This window comes from Anarhichas minor, unplaced genomic scaffold, assembly GCF_050575085.1.
Source record: "Anarhichas minor isolate MPS153535 unplaced genomic scaffold, ASM5057508v1 ptg000073l, whole genome shotgun sequence".
NCBI lineage: Eukaryota > Metazoa > Chordata > Actinopteri > Perciformes > Anarhichadidae > Anarhichas > Anarhichas minor.
In genome coordinates, this window is record NW_027466519.1 from 505,135 (window position 1) to 521,111 (window position 15,977).

Genomic DNA, 15,977 nt, shown 5'->3' on the forward strand with positions numbered 1-15,977 from the left:
GACTTCAAATGGAAATATGTTTATTTTCATAAAAAATGAAAGCAAAGCAATGAACTGCAAAGTACAGGATTGCACACAAAAGATATCCAATCCAAAGACAACAAAATTAAAAACAGAAGACTATACAATGCAACAATCTTGACACAGCTGGAGCAATTATCGCCTCTTCTGGAAGATGTTGCCTCGTCCCATTCCACCACGGCCCCGGCCCCTTGCAGCCACTGTAGGGGGGGGGAAAAGCAAAAAGACAAATTATACCAAAATGACATCGTGGTTCACTAATTTTGCCACATAGATGATCTACAAACTAGATGTAAATATGCAAGAGTTAAAAATGTAAGATACAACGCTGTAAATGCTACTTTTGTGAAACAATAATATATTTGTCACACAAGTCTCATTGTGAACCCCATGGGACAGAATGGCAGGTGCATCTTATCTGTAATTTAAGTGCTTAGAGTAAGTAGATGCATTGACTTGTAAAACAAAAGAGTTGGCAGCATTTGTGGAAAATGTTTCTCTCCCCTGATAAGTTTGAGTTCTGCTGCACAAAAAAGGAATTAAATGTGTAAACTGCTACAAGAATATACTGGTCCAAAAACCTTCTGCTCACCTTGTGCTTTGAGAATAGCCGCCTTGCCCCTTCCTGCACCGGATCCCTGGTTCTTGTTCTTCATACTCTTTAACATCGGAGCATTCTTTAACATGTCGGGTAAGATCAGGAAGCGGATCTTGCTGCCACGGATGTAGACTTGCTCCAACTGTGCCACCCGGCCGTCACGATAAGTCACTGTTATATTGGACATCTGTTGGGACAGGAAAAATATATATAATTAAATATTTCAATAAGCAAATTATTTAAAAATCTGAGAGCTCACCCCCCCACAATGAGTTATGCAAATAATCAAGCAGCGACAACCTGAACTATTGTTCCCAAAATGCAATGAAAACAAGGTTGCAACACGGTGGAAATCAGGCTGTACGAAGGAGTTTAATTTATGATTATTATTCAGCATTTATTAATAAAGACCAACCTGGCAGTTCATGTTGTCCTCAGCCTCGATCAGCTTGCCCCTGTACACCTCTCCAGTGTTGGTCTCACAGGTCACAATGTGGCCCTCTGCCTCATGCAGGACTTTGATTGGTACACCGATGGACATGTTTCAACAGTCTTCCTGGAAAAAAGAAAACATGCATTGAATAAACGGTTACAATATGTTGTCTCATAATAAATGGCGGTCACCAAACTATTTTCTACAACATACCTTTACTTCAAGAAATGTGGAATAACTTTTGGGAATGCGAATCCATTATCCTCTATGATTACCTTGTGGAAATGTAAGGTATATTGTCTTACTTAATCAGTCTAAAACGTAGCAGATACCGCAATTAACTACTAAATAGTAACCACAAACCTTTAGTAGAACGCAGTGTGAGAAAGCTAAAATTCGGGTCTGATAAATGCGACCAACGTCATTGTAAACGCAGTTAGCCGCTAGCTATATTAGCTACATTAGCTAACGTTTGTGCTCCGTGAATTATAACAATACAACGCCAACGTCGTACCTAACACAGAGGTAAGACCACCACACATTGTTCTGAAGTAACTTGAATTACTACAAATCAAAGCATGGCGCAATTTAAGTACTAATTTAACACTAACATTGGATTATTTACGGAAGAAAATGTGATTTCAGCTAACAGGCGGAAGCTTGCTAGCCAACTGAATGAATGAGCGCTTAGAAACAACACAGACAAACAACAGTGTTGAATAAACAGAGTTTTGAATTTCTATTTCGTCCCATCTGGTTCGATAGTTACCTTGATTCTCTCTTCAAACTGATTTCTTAATCGTTGTTGTTTCTTCTTCTTCTTGAACGACTCTGCAACGTGCCGTTGTCGCTATCACGTACCTTTTGGAGCCTTTTCCGCTTACCCACAATGCAACAGTGGTTCAAAGAAGTGCTTCCTGTGACATCCCGCGTTGCATTGTGGGATTTGAATTTTGAGTCATTCATGGGGATCCTGATTTGTCAATGGCCGAGTGTTTTGCCAGAGGGCTGAAGCTGTGTTTGCCTAATCCTTGGTCATTTCTGTTATCATACAGCAAGGTTTTGTACATATTACTGAAAGGAATACAATTAAAAGAGTTAATTCAGTCTATGCATAAATATACCCAGACACAAACATCACGTATGCTATAGATTTAGGGTTTTATTAAAACAGGTACAAATTTGCATGAACTTTAAAAAAAAATTTCCTCAGCATGCTCTCTCACTGAATCAAAGTCTATCCAATAGATATTAGACACCAGATGTCTCCTGCATGTTGCCAGTCCAAGTCTCCACTGCATCGGCCTGAGAGAGAACGCAAAGAGAATCATAAAACAAACAATGCTGCTGCCTCTAAGCAACCGTGTTATTGAGTTATTCTGCTAATTTGCTTGTACTTACTAAAACGGCGCACAGAAATTTTGCATGCCAATGTCATGCCTCCCATGTATATTAATTTATTACTGAATGGCGTACTATAAAGACACACACTGGATTGTTTCCCATCTGGACATCACACACTCATATACCAAGCTGGAGCCTTGTCTGTGAGGTAGATGTGGCGGCTGCTATGGCATATGGCTTCAACAGTCCCTAGTTTATTAAGGGTTTCGTTTCTTTTATTGTTCTGAAATGACTCAGACTGGATTCACCCATAACCACATCATTTTCATAACCCTTATCTTATGATAATCAAAATAGCACCCAAAAAAAACAAAGCATTAAAATGAAATGGCTCCATTGATTTTAATGCCCCTCGGCATGACCACAAAGTAATAATATACCACTAATATGCATAGTTTCAGAATAAACATACTGTAAACAAGCTAGATACATACCCATGTATGTTTATTCCTTGAGTCATGTCTCTCGGATTGCCTCAAGGCACGTACATGTTGCTTAATGCAGGCCTTTCCCACAATGGAAGGGCTTTTTAACGAGGAAAGAGAAAGCGTAATGGCATAATAAAAGACATCGTCAAATGATCCTCCATTTGATTTCCATTGCATTAGGCTCATTGACTGGCGTCAGCAGCCAGGCCACTCTGTAAACACCTCAGTCTGCGGTCATGTGTATGTACTTTACGTGTGTGTGTACATGTGTTTTGCATTCTGTCTATTTGTGCAAGACTGACTCTGAAACTAGCCACACTACAGGCATATGGAGTAATATTTGAATAGGTCAAACAAGCTCGTTGTTTTGGTTCGTTGGTAACTCAACTGTATATATTGGGTGCCTTTGACGCATGTGTCCCATACTTGTTGAACTAACGGACATGTGTTGCCTGGCAGTTATCAAATCACCGATCAACCTAGCAACATCAAATGTTAAGTAGCTATCCAGCACTTTGAGAAATGACTTTTTGACAGATCTTTACACAAGAGATGGTACATGCCCGAATGCTCGACTTTAAACAGTGTCATTGTTTTCCATAAGCTGCCTGTGAGGACTGTGGTTTATGATATTCAGACCATTAATTACAGCTCTTAGAAGGACATTCTTCTCTGTGGTACATATAGGTGGTTCATGGTAGTTCTGCAGCAGAACGTGACCTCAGCTGGTGAAAAAAGAGTAAACTAATACATATTTAAGACTTTTAATTCTCCAGTGAGTAAAAACAATACAGATGAGCATTACAAATTGTGAGGCAACATTATCAAAAAAGCAGTTCAATAATAGAAATGTCTCTTACAAATTCATTGCAAGATACAGTACAGGTGATACTGTAGTTTGTTTTCTAAAATGCACATTGTTTGAAAGGCATGCAACCTAAAAAAAAAATGCACATTTATCTTGGATAAAGGACATAGATGTTATTATGCTGCATGTCAGTAAAATGTTATTAGCAGCGATGCAAGCGATGCAGCGATTAGCAGAGATGGTTGATGAGAAAGAGTAATAACGCCAAAATATTCCCTGCAACCAGTTTATGTGACTTCAGAAAGAGAAACAGATTTGCTGTTGATTTAATGAGGCTTCAATAATCCTTCTTCAAGTTGTCATGTTTGCACACTATCATATGTTTTATGGGAATAGAATATATTTTTTAAATACCTAAATATCTGTGTCATGAGACTTCTGTAAGCTCTGTTGAACACGGACAGTCGGTCTGTTTTAGGGAGAGAGCATGAACATTCACAAAAGCAATGCAACTTCCACTGTCTTTCACCTCCACAACATCTGTTGTTCCCCTCAGATCTGTGACCGACTCCACTCCATCCTGAGCAGTAAAGCCCACGAAGCATGGATGCAGCTGCTGCATTGCTGGAAGGGTGCTACCGTTTTGGTGTCCGTTGGGTATGTAGCTCCTTGGTGCAGCGTCTAATTTTGATGTCCATTGGCAAGAGGCTTGATGAGCCGCTTTTGGTGGAGTTCGTTCAGGACTGGTGTCCAGGATGTAGCTGTTCACTACCGTGCCACTCGATGAACCCTCGTTACTGGTATGGGAGGAAGTCTGAATGATGTTTCTGCTCCCAACACCTCTGCCATTTCCACTCCCAACCGCAAACCCATGTCCATGCCTCTGCCCTAGGATTTGCTGGTACAGGATCCTCCGAAAGGTCTGTCTGAACTCCAGAATGTGATAAGCATAGATGAAGGGATTCACAACAGAGTTAGCATGGGAGAGGATGATGGCGATGTACATCACCCAGATATGTGCACGGCCACAGTCCCGACACAGGTAGTGCAAACAGTTAATGATGTGCAGCGGAAGCCAACACAGAGCAAACCAACCCACAATGATGGCCAGCGATTTGGCAGCATGCACCTCCTTCTGCAGGGTTGAAGGAGATGAACGGCGTGAGGCGACTTCTCCAGGAGCAGGGGTGTGAGCAACTTTGAGCCGCATCAGACGGAGCTGGCGCCGAGCGGCCATGAAGATATGGGCATAGATGACCAGCATGACCACCAGGGGACCCAGCACACAGCCGAAGAAATTGAAATAGATCATGTATTCCATCGTCACCACTTCTTCAAACAGGCACTCCGTCAAGCCTTCAGGGCAGGTCCGGCCGCTGGCTGCGGCGGTGCTGTTCCAACCTGTATAACAGAATTAGGGGTGATTAATTGGTCGCTTTCATCTTTTAATAATTTTTCTAAGTGTCTTTTTTTTGCATAAACAAATGTCGGACAATTTTGAAAATTATCGTAGTAATTGGATGTTAAGGGAATTAACATCCAATTACATGTATTTGGATAGATTACATTGGATAGATTACATCTATCCAATGTAATCTATCCAATTATAATGTGTTGGATAGATTATGTATAAACATCTCCTTGATGTTTACACATCTCCAAACAAACAGGGTTTGTTTGGAGATGTGTTTACTTTGATTTACTCTTTTCCCAAATTCACATGTTCACATGTTCTGGATTGAAACAACTGACAGTCAAACAAGTGTAAAACAAAACTCAGGTATCAAACCATCTCCTCAGAAAGCTATGAACGACGTAACATATGCCATATTTATCTTTTTCTACATCTTTGGGTAAGCCGCGTTTATATTTGCCAAAATAAAATCTCTCACCTCGGTTCCAGCCCAGCATCGGTGTCAGGCCGATGCCTACTGAGAGAACCCAGCACAATGCGATGATACCCTTTGCCCTCTGCCCCGTCACCAGGCTGTTGTACCTGAAAGGTTGAGCAGAGCACAATCATACCTTTAGGGCTATTTGTTTTTGTCTGAGCTCAGCGTGATAGTATCCCTCAACATTTGATTATTTAAAAGAGCTCGGATGAAATGGTTGTGCATTCAAGCCTACATGTGTTATTTATTTAATAAGCCAAGGCATGAGTTGAAGATTTGTTTTGTTATTGTTGCACTACTGGCTGTTCAAAACACTGTAACCACTTACAATAATGTTCTCCAGTACTTTTGTGTGCTGATTAAAGACACACCAAGTGTTTAAAATATCTAAATCCATTCTGATGTTGGAAAGGTTTGTTAACAACAGGCTTTGGTGCCAGTATGTGTTCTTCATTCCTTTCATGATATAATAGAGGAATATACACAGTATGCAATGTTGCTGTGTGTCATTGAATGACTCTGTAAATAGCTGCGTGACATCTGCAATAAGGCCATTTCCTTCCTGATTTACTGCCACACTTCTTTCGCATCTAAGTTCTGACGTTAAAGTTCTGAAGAAATTGTTATTTCGTCAAGTCATATAAGAGCTGTTGAGAAATACAGTGAAATACAAAAATGACAAACATTAATATCACATCATTTACTGGAGGCTACTGACATGACATTTATTTTACAATGGAATCACTGATACAGGTATGCTAATTATACAAATATGTTTACGTTATGTTATTTAAGTTAGCTTTTTTCTTTGTGCTATGTCAACAAAACTGACACAAGGACTTAAAAAAAGCTATTGATATCCAAACAACTGGACCTGCATTTAAAACATCCTGCTTGAAACATTTAAATTCCTTCTTTTCATCATTTTTGCTCCATCCTCAAGTTTCTGGGGTATTTTTGAAGACTGTGTTGGCAGCATTAATGTGCACATTGCTTCACGCAGACATCAGGAATGCACACATTTGGCTGGAGGAATAAAAATAGAAAATCTGCATGAACAACTGCAGTATTCTGGGGAACATTACCTCACCTACAGCCATTGTCCCATGTGACTGAGATCGTTGATGGCCAGGGCGGCAGCCAGTTGGCTATATTAAGCCTCCTGAAACTCTGATGAATTATTAGCTCTGCGGTCTTTAGTGCCAGGGGTTGTGGCACCAGTGTGAGCACACAAACACACGCAGACGCCGTTATGCAACTGCTTATGCAAATGCATCACCTGCTGTGGCTTACTCTGTGAAATATCCTCTTGTGCAGGAGTAGAATTTGAATGGTGTTAATTTACAAGTATGAAAAAGATCAAAGCCCAAGAGATTTAATCCCTCTAACAGCATGCAAACAGTAACCTAATAAAGCCGGAGGAGACAGATCTACGTCTGCCCACAGCCGGCCAGATTAGCCTTAATTGAATAAGATCTCTCAATAATTCAATGTATTTTGCTACACTGCGTATGTGCCTCTCACATTTAATGGCTTACCCACACTGCTCTGACTTGTGTGAAAAGAGCATCTTGTTCAAAATGAAAGTAAACTGTGCAACAGTTCACATCCAACAGCAAAAGAAAAACAATTCTAATAAAACTTCAATTTCAAAACAAAACGCAGCTCTCCCAAAATCAGAGCGATTAGGTCAGTCTGAAAAGTCATGTTGGGTAAAGTGAAGCTATATCTGTTTCAGTTTTCAGCACAGCTGATGTGACCTTTTCGTTTTCCTCTCACCTGAGTGGGTTCTTGATGGCGACGTAGCGGTCTACAGCGATGGCCAGCAGGCTGAAGATGGAGCTCTGGGTGAGTATGACGACGAAGCAAGCGATGAACAGGCAGCCGAAGAATTCGGCACAGAAGCCGGTGCTGATGTTGGAAGGCAAGAAAACATCACAGGTGATAAAAAAAAAAAAAAAACATTAAAAACCCCATTCAATATTACATTCTTTCAAATCTAATTAAGCAATGTCCATAAAGTTATAACTCAAAACCAATCCCGGAGTGTTAGTGTCATTTATTACACTTTTACTCTAGATTATACTGATTTAAAATCCTATTAAAAAAGACGATTAAAAAAAAAAAATGAAATAACAAACGTAATACCTAATAGTGATAGCAAAGGGAATTGCGAGCAGACCGACAGCAATATCAGCCACTGCCAGTGACACCACAAAGAAGTTGGTGATGCTCTGCAGGTTGGAGTTGAGCCAGACGGCCCAGCAGACCAGGACGTTCCCAGCCACAGACAGGAAAGCGATTACCAGCTCCAGGCCAATATAGACCATCTGGTCATTCTTCAGCATGGTTATTTTTTCCTCTTTTTTGCTTTCTTTGTACTTTCATCCCACAGACTCAGCTGCTTGACTTGTTATTAGACAAAATACCTGCTTGCAAAACCGCAAGGCACGACTTCAGGGAAGCGTGATTGTGTCACACGAGGACAGCCGCGGCAGGAAGTTCCCACCACAAACACCTGCCTGACTCAACCTTTTACTGTCAATCACACTCTAACAGTACGTCAGTCTTCCTCTTTGTCTCTGCAACCGTCTTCGCCTCTTTTGTGTGCAGCTCGGTAAACTTTGCCACAGACAGCAGCAGAATACTGAGGAGGAAGTTGTCTGGGAGTTTTGCCGGACGGCTGCCAAATTAAGAGCAGTGGTCTGTAGAGGGAGAGAGAGAGAGAGAGAGAACACAATCTCAGTACTCTTGCCTGTACAAACAGATCGCAGGATACCACACAGGTCAGAAAAAAACATCTATCTCTGGAAGACAGGCAGACACCGAGCCAAAGCAGACAGGCCAACAATGCAGCTTTTATTTCAGGAAAGGTTTCCCGAAACCATTCCATGTTCTAGTCATTCATGCTTTCCTCCAAAACCACTGACAATTACACAAATTAAACCACCTATACATTTCAAAGCCATTGTACCAACACTGGAACACTTGGTTTAAGCTATCTTTACTGTGTTTTTTCAGGGTATTTAGCTAAATTCCTCTATATTGTAAGCAGATTATGGCATTTTATTACAACCACAGTTGTTTACAGTAGTACAACTGCTCGGGGGAGAGAGAGGAAGACAGGTTTTCATAAAATAATAACCAAGGCTGCAGTGATACTGTAGATTAGTTAGTGCATTATTATACATTTTCACCCGAGCAGTAAGAAATAATTGAATTATCTTTGAACAACAGCTAGGAAGTAAAGTTGTTATGGAAGTTTGAGTGGAAGCCTGCTATGAATTTGAATGAGAAATGTGCCTGTTAGGTTAGCTAAACAAAACCGGGCAATAAATGTTAATATGTAATCTAATTATTAAAACCTCAATAAATACAGTATGAGTCAGCCTATAATACCAGCCTTAACATATGAAATAGGCTGCTTTATGTAGTTTCACTCAGACCATAAGGTGCAACACATAAACATACCGATAAAACCTGCTTTTATCTCCTCTGAATTGTGGAGTTGACATATGTTGAAGGTGACAGTTATTGACGACAGTGAAAAAAACGCTTTGTAAATATGGCCTAGTTCCTGCCAAGGTCCATTCAGTGAGTAACATTTGACCAGATAAGATTCAACAAATGATTCTGGAGGGGAAACCGGGTCACTACAGGAGCCATGCTGGGACCATCTGACCAATTCTGGGTGCTTTACAGTCTGTCAGCATATCCCAGAGAAGAGGAATTCACAATCCAATCATTCATTCAATCCCAGCTTTTCTCCCACTGTGTCAGAAATGTATCCATAAATGAATGCGACACTGATCTTCATGTGTTCATATAACATATGTTATGCTTGGAGCCCATAAGGATGCTCACTGACCGTCTCCCCATTAATCAAGCTGATGTCCATGTACTAAGAGAACAGATTCTCAACCTCTGATGAGCTTTGACGTGGGTGTGTATCAGAGAAGTTGTGATACTAAGTATTACATTGGCTAAATTAAGCTTCAGTTTAGGTAAATTCAGTTACTGGGGAATTCTCCATTGAGTAATATGAAACCACAAAAATGTGGGGGTATGGAAACTCATATTTACCTTCTGCTCTGCTAAAATAATGTGTACTATTGCATTACATTCTTTAGTTTGATTGCGTAGCGCTTCCCTGTCTGTGGCGGTTTAGGCTTAGTACCTGATTAGAACGAGATCATTTACTGCTCTTTACTTCCCAATTAAACTGGCCTCACTTGTTGTACAAGAAGAAAAATAGTTAAAGACCCATAACTGCACTTTAGTGTCCATACATGGAAATGTAAAGACACACTGCCGGTGTTGAATATATAGAGAGAAGAGAAAAAAACAACCATTTGCTTCAATTCCACACATTGTTCTTTCATTAATACCCACATAGCCCTGTAGCTCTACCAGCAGTGATCCTGATTGGCAGTACATCGGACCAAAGTTCTACTTTTCCTCTATTGTTCCGCTACTGAAACCTTCTCACGGGCCAAAGGAATTTAAAAAAACAGGCTTTATCCAGCAGCTTTGGTAAGCTACAGCATTCAGCCATTATGTTTTTTAAGATCTCAAGAGGCTGCAAATGTTTCTAAAGCTGCACAAGAAAAGCAAAAAAATATACATTTAATTTCCACTTATATAGCTTCTCCCCATCACTGAATTTTATAGGATACAACATGGTGAGCCCTCTGGTTTAACCTTCCGGTTGGCTGCTTTGGCAAAAACTACTCCCCTTTATTATGATAGTGGCTGTATATGTGCATAGAGTGATAAGAAAAAGCGCATCCTGCTGAAGAGGGATCTGTCTCTGCCTTGTCAATCAATGTGCCAGCCCAGCTCCACCAAAGCCAAAGGAAAACAAAAAGGAAAGCTGTTGTATTACTTCTGGCGAAAGTAGCCTACTGTGTTTCTGACTAATGAGGGCGGCACCGACATGCTGTGAACTGATAGCAGGAACAGAAAAACATCAGCAGAGCTAATACCAAACAACCATGTCCGGATGATGTAATAGATGTCGAGTGATGGTGAAAATGCTTCAGCAATGATCTCAATGTTAATTTCCATTTATCAGCCTTACAAACTGAGATCAATACAACCTCTCAAAATTACAGCTACTTACTTATCCTTCTTATAGTGAGCTTTTGTATTATTATAGGCTACTTTTTACTGCAACCATCTAATCCATCAAGTCATTTTAATTAAAAAACTCCACATTCCTGAAACAGCGAAAGCTCCCATAGTTAATAAAGAATAACCAAGAACTGATGTGGGTTGATTGTGCAAATTTGTTCAATTTATAAAAAAAAAAGTCGTTATGTCATTCATTATGGAAAACACACCTGTTAATTAAACTGTTATAAGTCGTGTTAAAACGGTCCAAACATCAACTGACAAAGATTTTAAACACGAACAAGCAGAAAACAACATTTCTTACCTTATTGTGAGATTGAAAATAATTAGTCTTTCCACCCATTCAACGTGTTCAGATGTTGTCTGGCAGCGCACATCAGAAAGTACAACAACACAACAAGCAGATGAGTTCTATCCGCCAGACACTTGTTGAAAAACCAAGGCAGCGTAAATCCTCTGATCGGGCACCGCCGCCCATGTTCGCTTTGCCAGGAGAAGTTTGAAGGTGCGCAATGTCACGCTGCAACAGGATGACGCGCATATCCACGCCGCCTCTCCCTCTCCGTGCATGTGTGTGTACGCGCGTGTGTGTGTGTGTGTGCGTGTGTGAGAGAGACTGCATTGAGGGCGACGTATGGACGACCGGAAATAACCGATGACAATAGGGTGAGCGGCAAATAAGTGAAGTGAAAAGGGCTCATAGGGAGTTTCACATTATGGATATATCAGCCATGAGAATGAGAGAAAGCCCCTTCCGACTCCACGTGCACAAACTCCACCACGGACCTTGTTTGGTTCGTTGTAAATGAAGCCTGCATGCATAAAAGGATTGTAAACTGTTTAAAGGTTAAGTGCTGAAATGATCTCTACACCACTTCTGGGTGTTTTTGCATTTTGTGTTTTTCCATGGAGCTGGACCATACTGTTTGTTTATTTGTCATGTAAATACTGCTGTTTGCGTCACTTTTTATAATATGTGTGTGACTGGCACATCATATATATGGTTGTATTAAAGTTCAGCTCAAATACAGTTCAACATCTCTCTTCCTTTTCATCCCTCCTTTTGTTGCTCTCTTGGTCTCTCGCTCTGAGAAAAAGGATAACATTGCCATTAAAAAAAATAGCTTTAATTCAATTCACATTTCAATTGGCACAGGCCTATTTAGAACCACTGAGACCTGTGCAGTATACATATTTCTAAACGGTCTAATTTGTGGAGACCTATTTTCACAAGTTTGAGCAGTGCATTGCTAATAAATGATGAACAAAACTAGGGAAGTATTACCAACACCCGTATTTATTATGAGGAACTGTCAGGTGCACACAGTGACTGAGTGGTCACTGTGCATGTCAGCATCATAGAGAATCTTACCGTGATTCATCCCTTCTCAATAAGATTCCCCAGTGACAAGCAAAGATGCTCTGGATGTTTTTCAGGGAAGATTTCAAAACCCAGAGTCTCCTGCTGAAAGTCTTGATTATAATTAGACAAAGGAACTAAGCATTTTTCCTCAATAAAACTATCAAGCACATACGGTGGAGGTAGGCAACAGGTTGAAGTGTGTCTGAAGCAAGCATATCCTGTTCTCTGCTTAGGATCTTGCTCTAAAATAATGGCAGCTATTATGTCTTCACTGGCACATTAAGGAGATGGCTTACACCATTCCAAATAATAGTATAAACCTTCAAAGACATATTGATATTTTAAGGCATCAACCAACCTGCACCATAAGATAAACTGCAAATACTGTGGATAACCTACCAACACTGCAGTAAGCGATCACAGATGGGATTGGACACTGTTTGCTGAGTGGATAACAGTCATATTCACAATAAAAATGTCTCGGTCACTAATACAGCTTATTATTTATCCAGTCTGTCGAGTACAAACTCATCCTCAAGGATATTTGCCAAGGGTGACCACGGATCTGTCAACACACCCAAGCCCCCTATGTCCTGCCAGATGGCCTCTAGGATCTACAGCTATATCATTTAATTTGCTCTCTGCAGGATAACACTATTCTTAAAGACTCCCTGCCAGAAGCATGGCCGGTTAAAACGTGAACAGCAGCTGTTTCGACCACATGGGGAAATTATTAGACAATAAATGCTAGAACTTAGTGCAGGAAGGGAAGCTATAAAGTCAGCGAAACTACTGTGAAATGTCAGTTACACAACAACACCTAGGCCTATATCTCGCTAAGTGTAGCTAACATTAGCCACCATAAGCTACTGGTCAAACCAGACCAAGTGAGGCTTTAATAGCAAAACTGCTGAGGGTATTAGCAACAATGCCTTTTACTGCTTGTGGGTTCATCAATGTATCTATAAGAGAATGGTCCTTCAATTCTTCTTTTAAAAGTTATATTGTAGAATATTCCTCAATCAGGACTGTATGAGGGGTTTGCTGATTATCAGGTAATGTGATTAACACTATGGATGTGCTGTCAGGCGCAATGTGATAGCGGAAGAGTCCATTTCAATTGTTATTTATTATAGACGTGGAACGCCAGGGCAGGTGAGGCAGGTGAGGCAGGCCTATAACTGGCAAGAACTAACACAACGTACATCATTCTAACTTAACATAAATAAGTCAAGCATCATGGTACTGTAAATATATTTGTGCTAAGAGCAAGGTAACTCCCATCTTCACTCAGACATACAATTGTTGCCAGCAGAGAGCCCAGGGTTCTGCTGCAGGTAATTTCAAAGGGCTCACAACTGAACTTAGTCCCATATACTATGCAGGCTCTGATCAAGCTATAGGCCCTTCACACTTCTTCCTCCTTCTGAGTCAGCACCGCCTCCGGACCGGTTCTTATCACAACATGAGCACTGCGTTCCAAATCGCATGATTTTTCCTTTTCCTTTTAGTATGTACTGCAGCTGCACTTACAAAGTATCTACTGTTGCATTCCATTGTGCGTTCAATTGAGACATACTACTTTGTCATTCAACGTTGCATCTTGAACTTTGACCTTCTTACTCATTTATCTGCTACGCAGAGGATTGTGGGTCCGAATAGCCAGAAAAGCACGCTGGCTTGCATATTGCAAAATGCTACTGTAGGACATCCTGGTATCTTGGCATACTGCATTTGACATACTCGGCATACTAAGTATTTTCCTGCCATGCTTAATGGGAGTATAGATATTGAAACAGTCAATTTTCAGTGACAAGCTCAACCTGCTATACCTGAGTTCAACCAGTGGGAGTCACTCGTTGTCTCTCTGTCCCTGCTGTTGTCCTGCATCTGAAAGATTTTACAATAGGCAGTAAAATGTTGGGCTCTATAAAAGTCTTAACTACTACCATTTTCAAGTTGAGTGCATCTCAAAATAAAAAAAGGACTATGTCTACCCACATTGCCCTCCCAGCTGATATTGGGCTGCATCCCATTAACTCATAAAAGCTTTTTACACACCTCATGATTAAAACTATCATTCAATGTCTGCATGCTTCAATATATTGAAACATGCAAGAAAGAAAGCCTCTATAAATATAAGATACGTATGTCCCAGTTATGTTGATAACATTAATATATTGTACATGTAACTAAGTATTGTTACATTTTAAGTGAAACCTTTCCTAAACAGAAAACACAGGGAGTCAACCTCAAGCATTTCCATTAAAAGGTTTGCTTGTAAGTTTATATATTTAAAAATGATTTTAATAAGTAATTTCTATTATTATTCATTGTCTTTCAAATGCATCACGAGTCTTGTTCGTCACTGGATAGATAATATCATTTATGCACTAAATATAATGTGAACATCAGGAAAAATGACATTCAGAATTGATTGTATTCATGCCAAGTCCATCATGGCGTAATCGTTCTTATGTTGTATAGAGTTTTTCACCAGGAAGCTACCAGGCTGCAGGCTAAGTCACAAATTAAAAAAGAAAACCAAAGACGTCATTCTATGTAGTTACAAGGAGATTTTATTTAACATTTTTGTGTACAAACAGGCTGCAAATGCCTTCCGAACATGTTTGCCCTCAGAATACGGTATTCCTTTTTACAGTTCTACAAGCAGAACATTTAATATTGAACAGGAATAAGAGTTCAAAAAATTGAGGAAGGTAAAAAGTGGTTGGTCAGCAAGTCTCATCCTCAGCTTTATGCGTTAAGCGTCGAAACAAAACGATCATGTTTCCAAAGGTTAAAGTAGTCAAATTTAGTCAGTTGGATGTGGTAGAAGTGGCAGTAGAGGGTTATTTGATAGTATTAACTACAGCATGGACATGTGATAATTACCAGGGTCATGTACAATAAATGGACGAGAGTCGTAACTTTCATATAGAGCAATATGTTCCATATCTTCAGGCTATTCCACAGAAAAATGTAACCTTTTCTACTGTATTTACGTTTTCATGTACAGAGGAACTGAGGTTATGGAGGGTACATGCAGTTACACTGACAATCAACAGACCAAAAAAAACAATGCAGATTTTAGAGCAATATATACGACTCTTGTCCTCTACCACGTACTGACAGCTTGGCTTTTCAAAGAGACTAGAGGCGTACCGGCTCAACCCTTTGACGACAATGCGTCAGTGGGCGACCACAATAAATAAAACGGAAACCAAATAATGTACTCTCTAGTATAATACATATTATACAACTCCATGGAAAATGAGAGAAGTTTGAGTTGCGCGAACTCACGGAATCTACCTTTTAAATTGACAGGAACCGGCATCTGCCATTCAGTTATCTAGATCAGATAGCTAAACAATCACAGTGGCCAGTCTGTTGTACAACACCATCTAACTACGGAGATGAGCCGGCGCTGCAGGAGTTTGGGGAGTTCAAAGGTGTTTGCAGTTGTACACAGTGGTTGTGATTCTTGAACAAGATAGTGACAAACAGTTGTAACTTTAACAGGATGTTCAATAAACAGACTGTAACGTAAGACTTACATTTCCCCAAAGAAAGCACACCATACAAAGACCATATTTTTCTAACATTAATTTATCTTCAGATGATATTATATCATAAATAAATAGATCCAGTAGACCTTCTTATACCGAACAGGGACAAAGCACAAATAAATAAGAATAAAAGGCATTAAAGGAGCGGAAATGTTAAGAGCCAAACAAGGAGAAGGGCAAGAAAGTCCGTCCTTTGCCCAATTAAGACTGACTTTAAAACATTTTCAATTACAGCATCACAGTCGGATGAAGGTGGCAAGTAGAGCGGGCATGTGTGAGCTAAGACCATGCTTAAGGTTAAGGTCCTGTCTTAGTCTTTAAGAGATGA

The 15,977-nt window shown here is 40.1% G+C and overlaps 2 protein-coding genes across 2 annotated transcripts; both read right to left on the reverse strand.

Moving 5' to 3' along the window:
* Positions 1–3: 3 nt before the first annotated feature.
* On the reverse strand, positions 4–1,965 carry snrpd3l (small nuclear ribonucleoprotein D3 polypeptide, like). The gene is made up of 4 exons (XM_076079914.1): positions 1,822–1,965; positions 1,035–1,175; positions 614–806; positions 4–221 (listed from the first exon to the last, which is right to left on the reverse strand). Exons 2-4 carry the CDS (start codon positions 1,158–1,160, stop codon positions 157–159), a joined length of 384 nt encoding a protein of 127 aa, XP_075936029.1. The 5' UTR covers positions 1,161–1,175; positions 1,822–1,965; the 3' UTR covers positions 4–156.
* A 1,669-nt stretch (positions 1,966–3,634) lies between these two features.
* Positions 3,635–11,282, reverse strand: adora2ab (adenosine A2a receptor b). The gene is made up of 5 exons (XM_076079680.1): positions 11,022–11,282; positions 7,733–8,289; positions 7,364–7,495; positions 5,585–5,688; positions 3,635–5,093 (listed from the first exon to the last, which is right to left on the reverse strand). Exons 2-5 carry the CDS (start codon positions 7,930–7,932, stop codon positions 4,120–4,122), a joined length of 1,410 nt encoding a protein of 469 aa, XP_075935795.1. The 5' UTR covers positions 7,933–8,289; positions 11,022–11,282; the 3' UTR covers positions 3,635–4,119.
* Between the last annotated feature and the right edge of the window lie 4,695 nt (positions 11,283–15,977).

Coding starts and splice junctions, on each gene's coding strand:
- adora2ab (XM_076079680.1), bottom strand. CDS start 7,932: ATGCTGAAGAATGACCAGATGGTCTATATTGGCCTGGAGCTGGTAATC. Junction 7,496..7,732: donor CCCTTTGCTATCACTATTAG/GTATTACGTTTG, acceptor TTCCAACATCAG/CACCGGCTTCTGTGCCGAAT. Junction 5,094..5,584: donor GATGCTGGGCTGGAACCGAG/GTGAGAGATTTT, acceptor TCTGTTATACAG/GTTGGAACAGCACCGCCGCA.
- snrpd3l (XM_076079914.1), bottom strand. CDS start 1,160: ATGTCCATCGGTGTACCAATCAAAGTCCTGCATGAGGCAGAGGGCCAC. Junction 807..1,034: donor AGGACAACATGAACTGCCAG/GTTGGTCTTTAT, acceptor CTGTCCCAACAG/ATGTCCAATATAACAGTGAC. Junction 222..613: donor GGCTATTCTCAAAGCACAAG/GTGAGCAGAAGG, acceptor CCCCCCCTACAG/TGGCTGCAAGGGGCCGGGGC.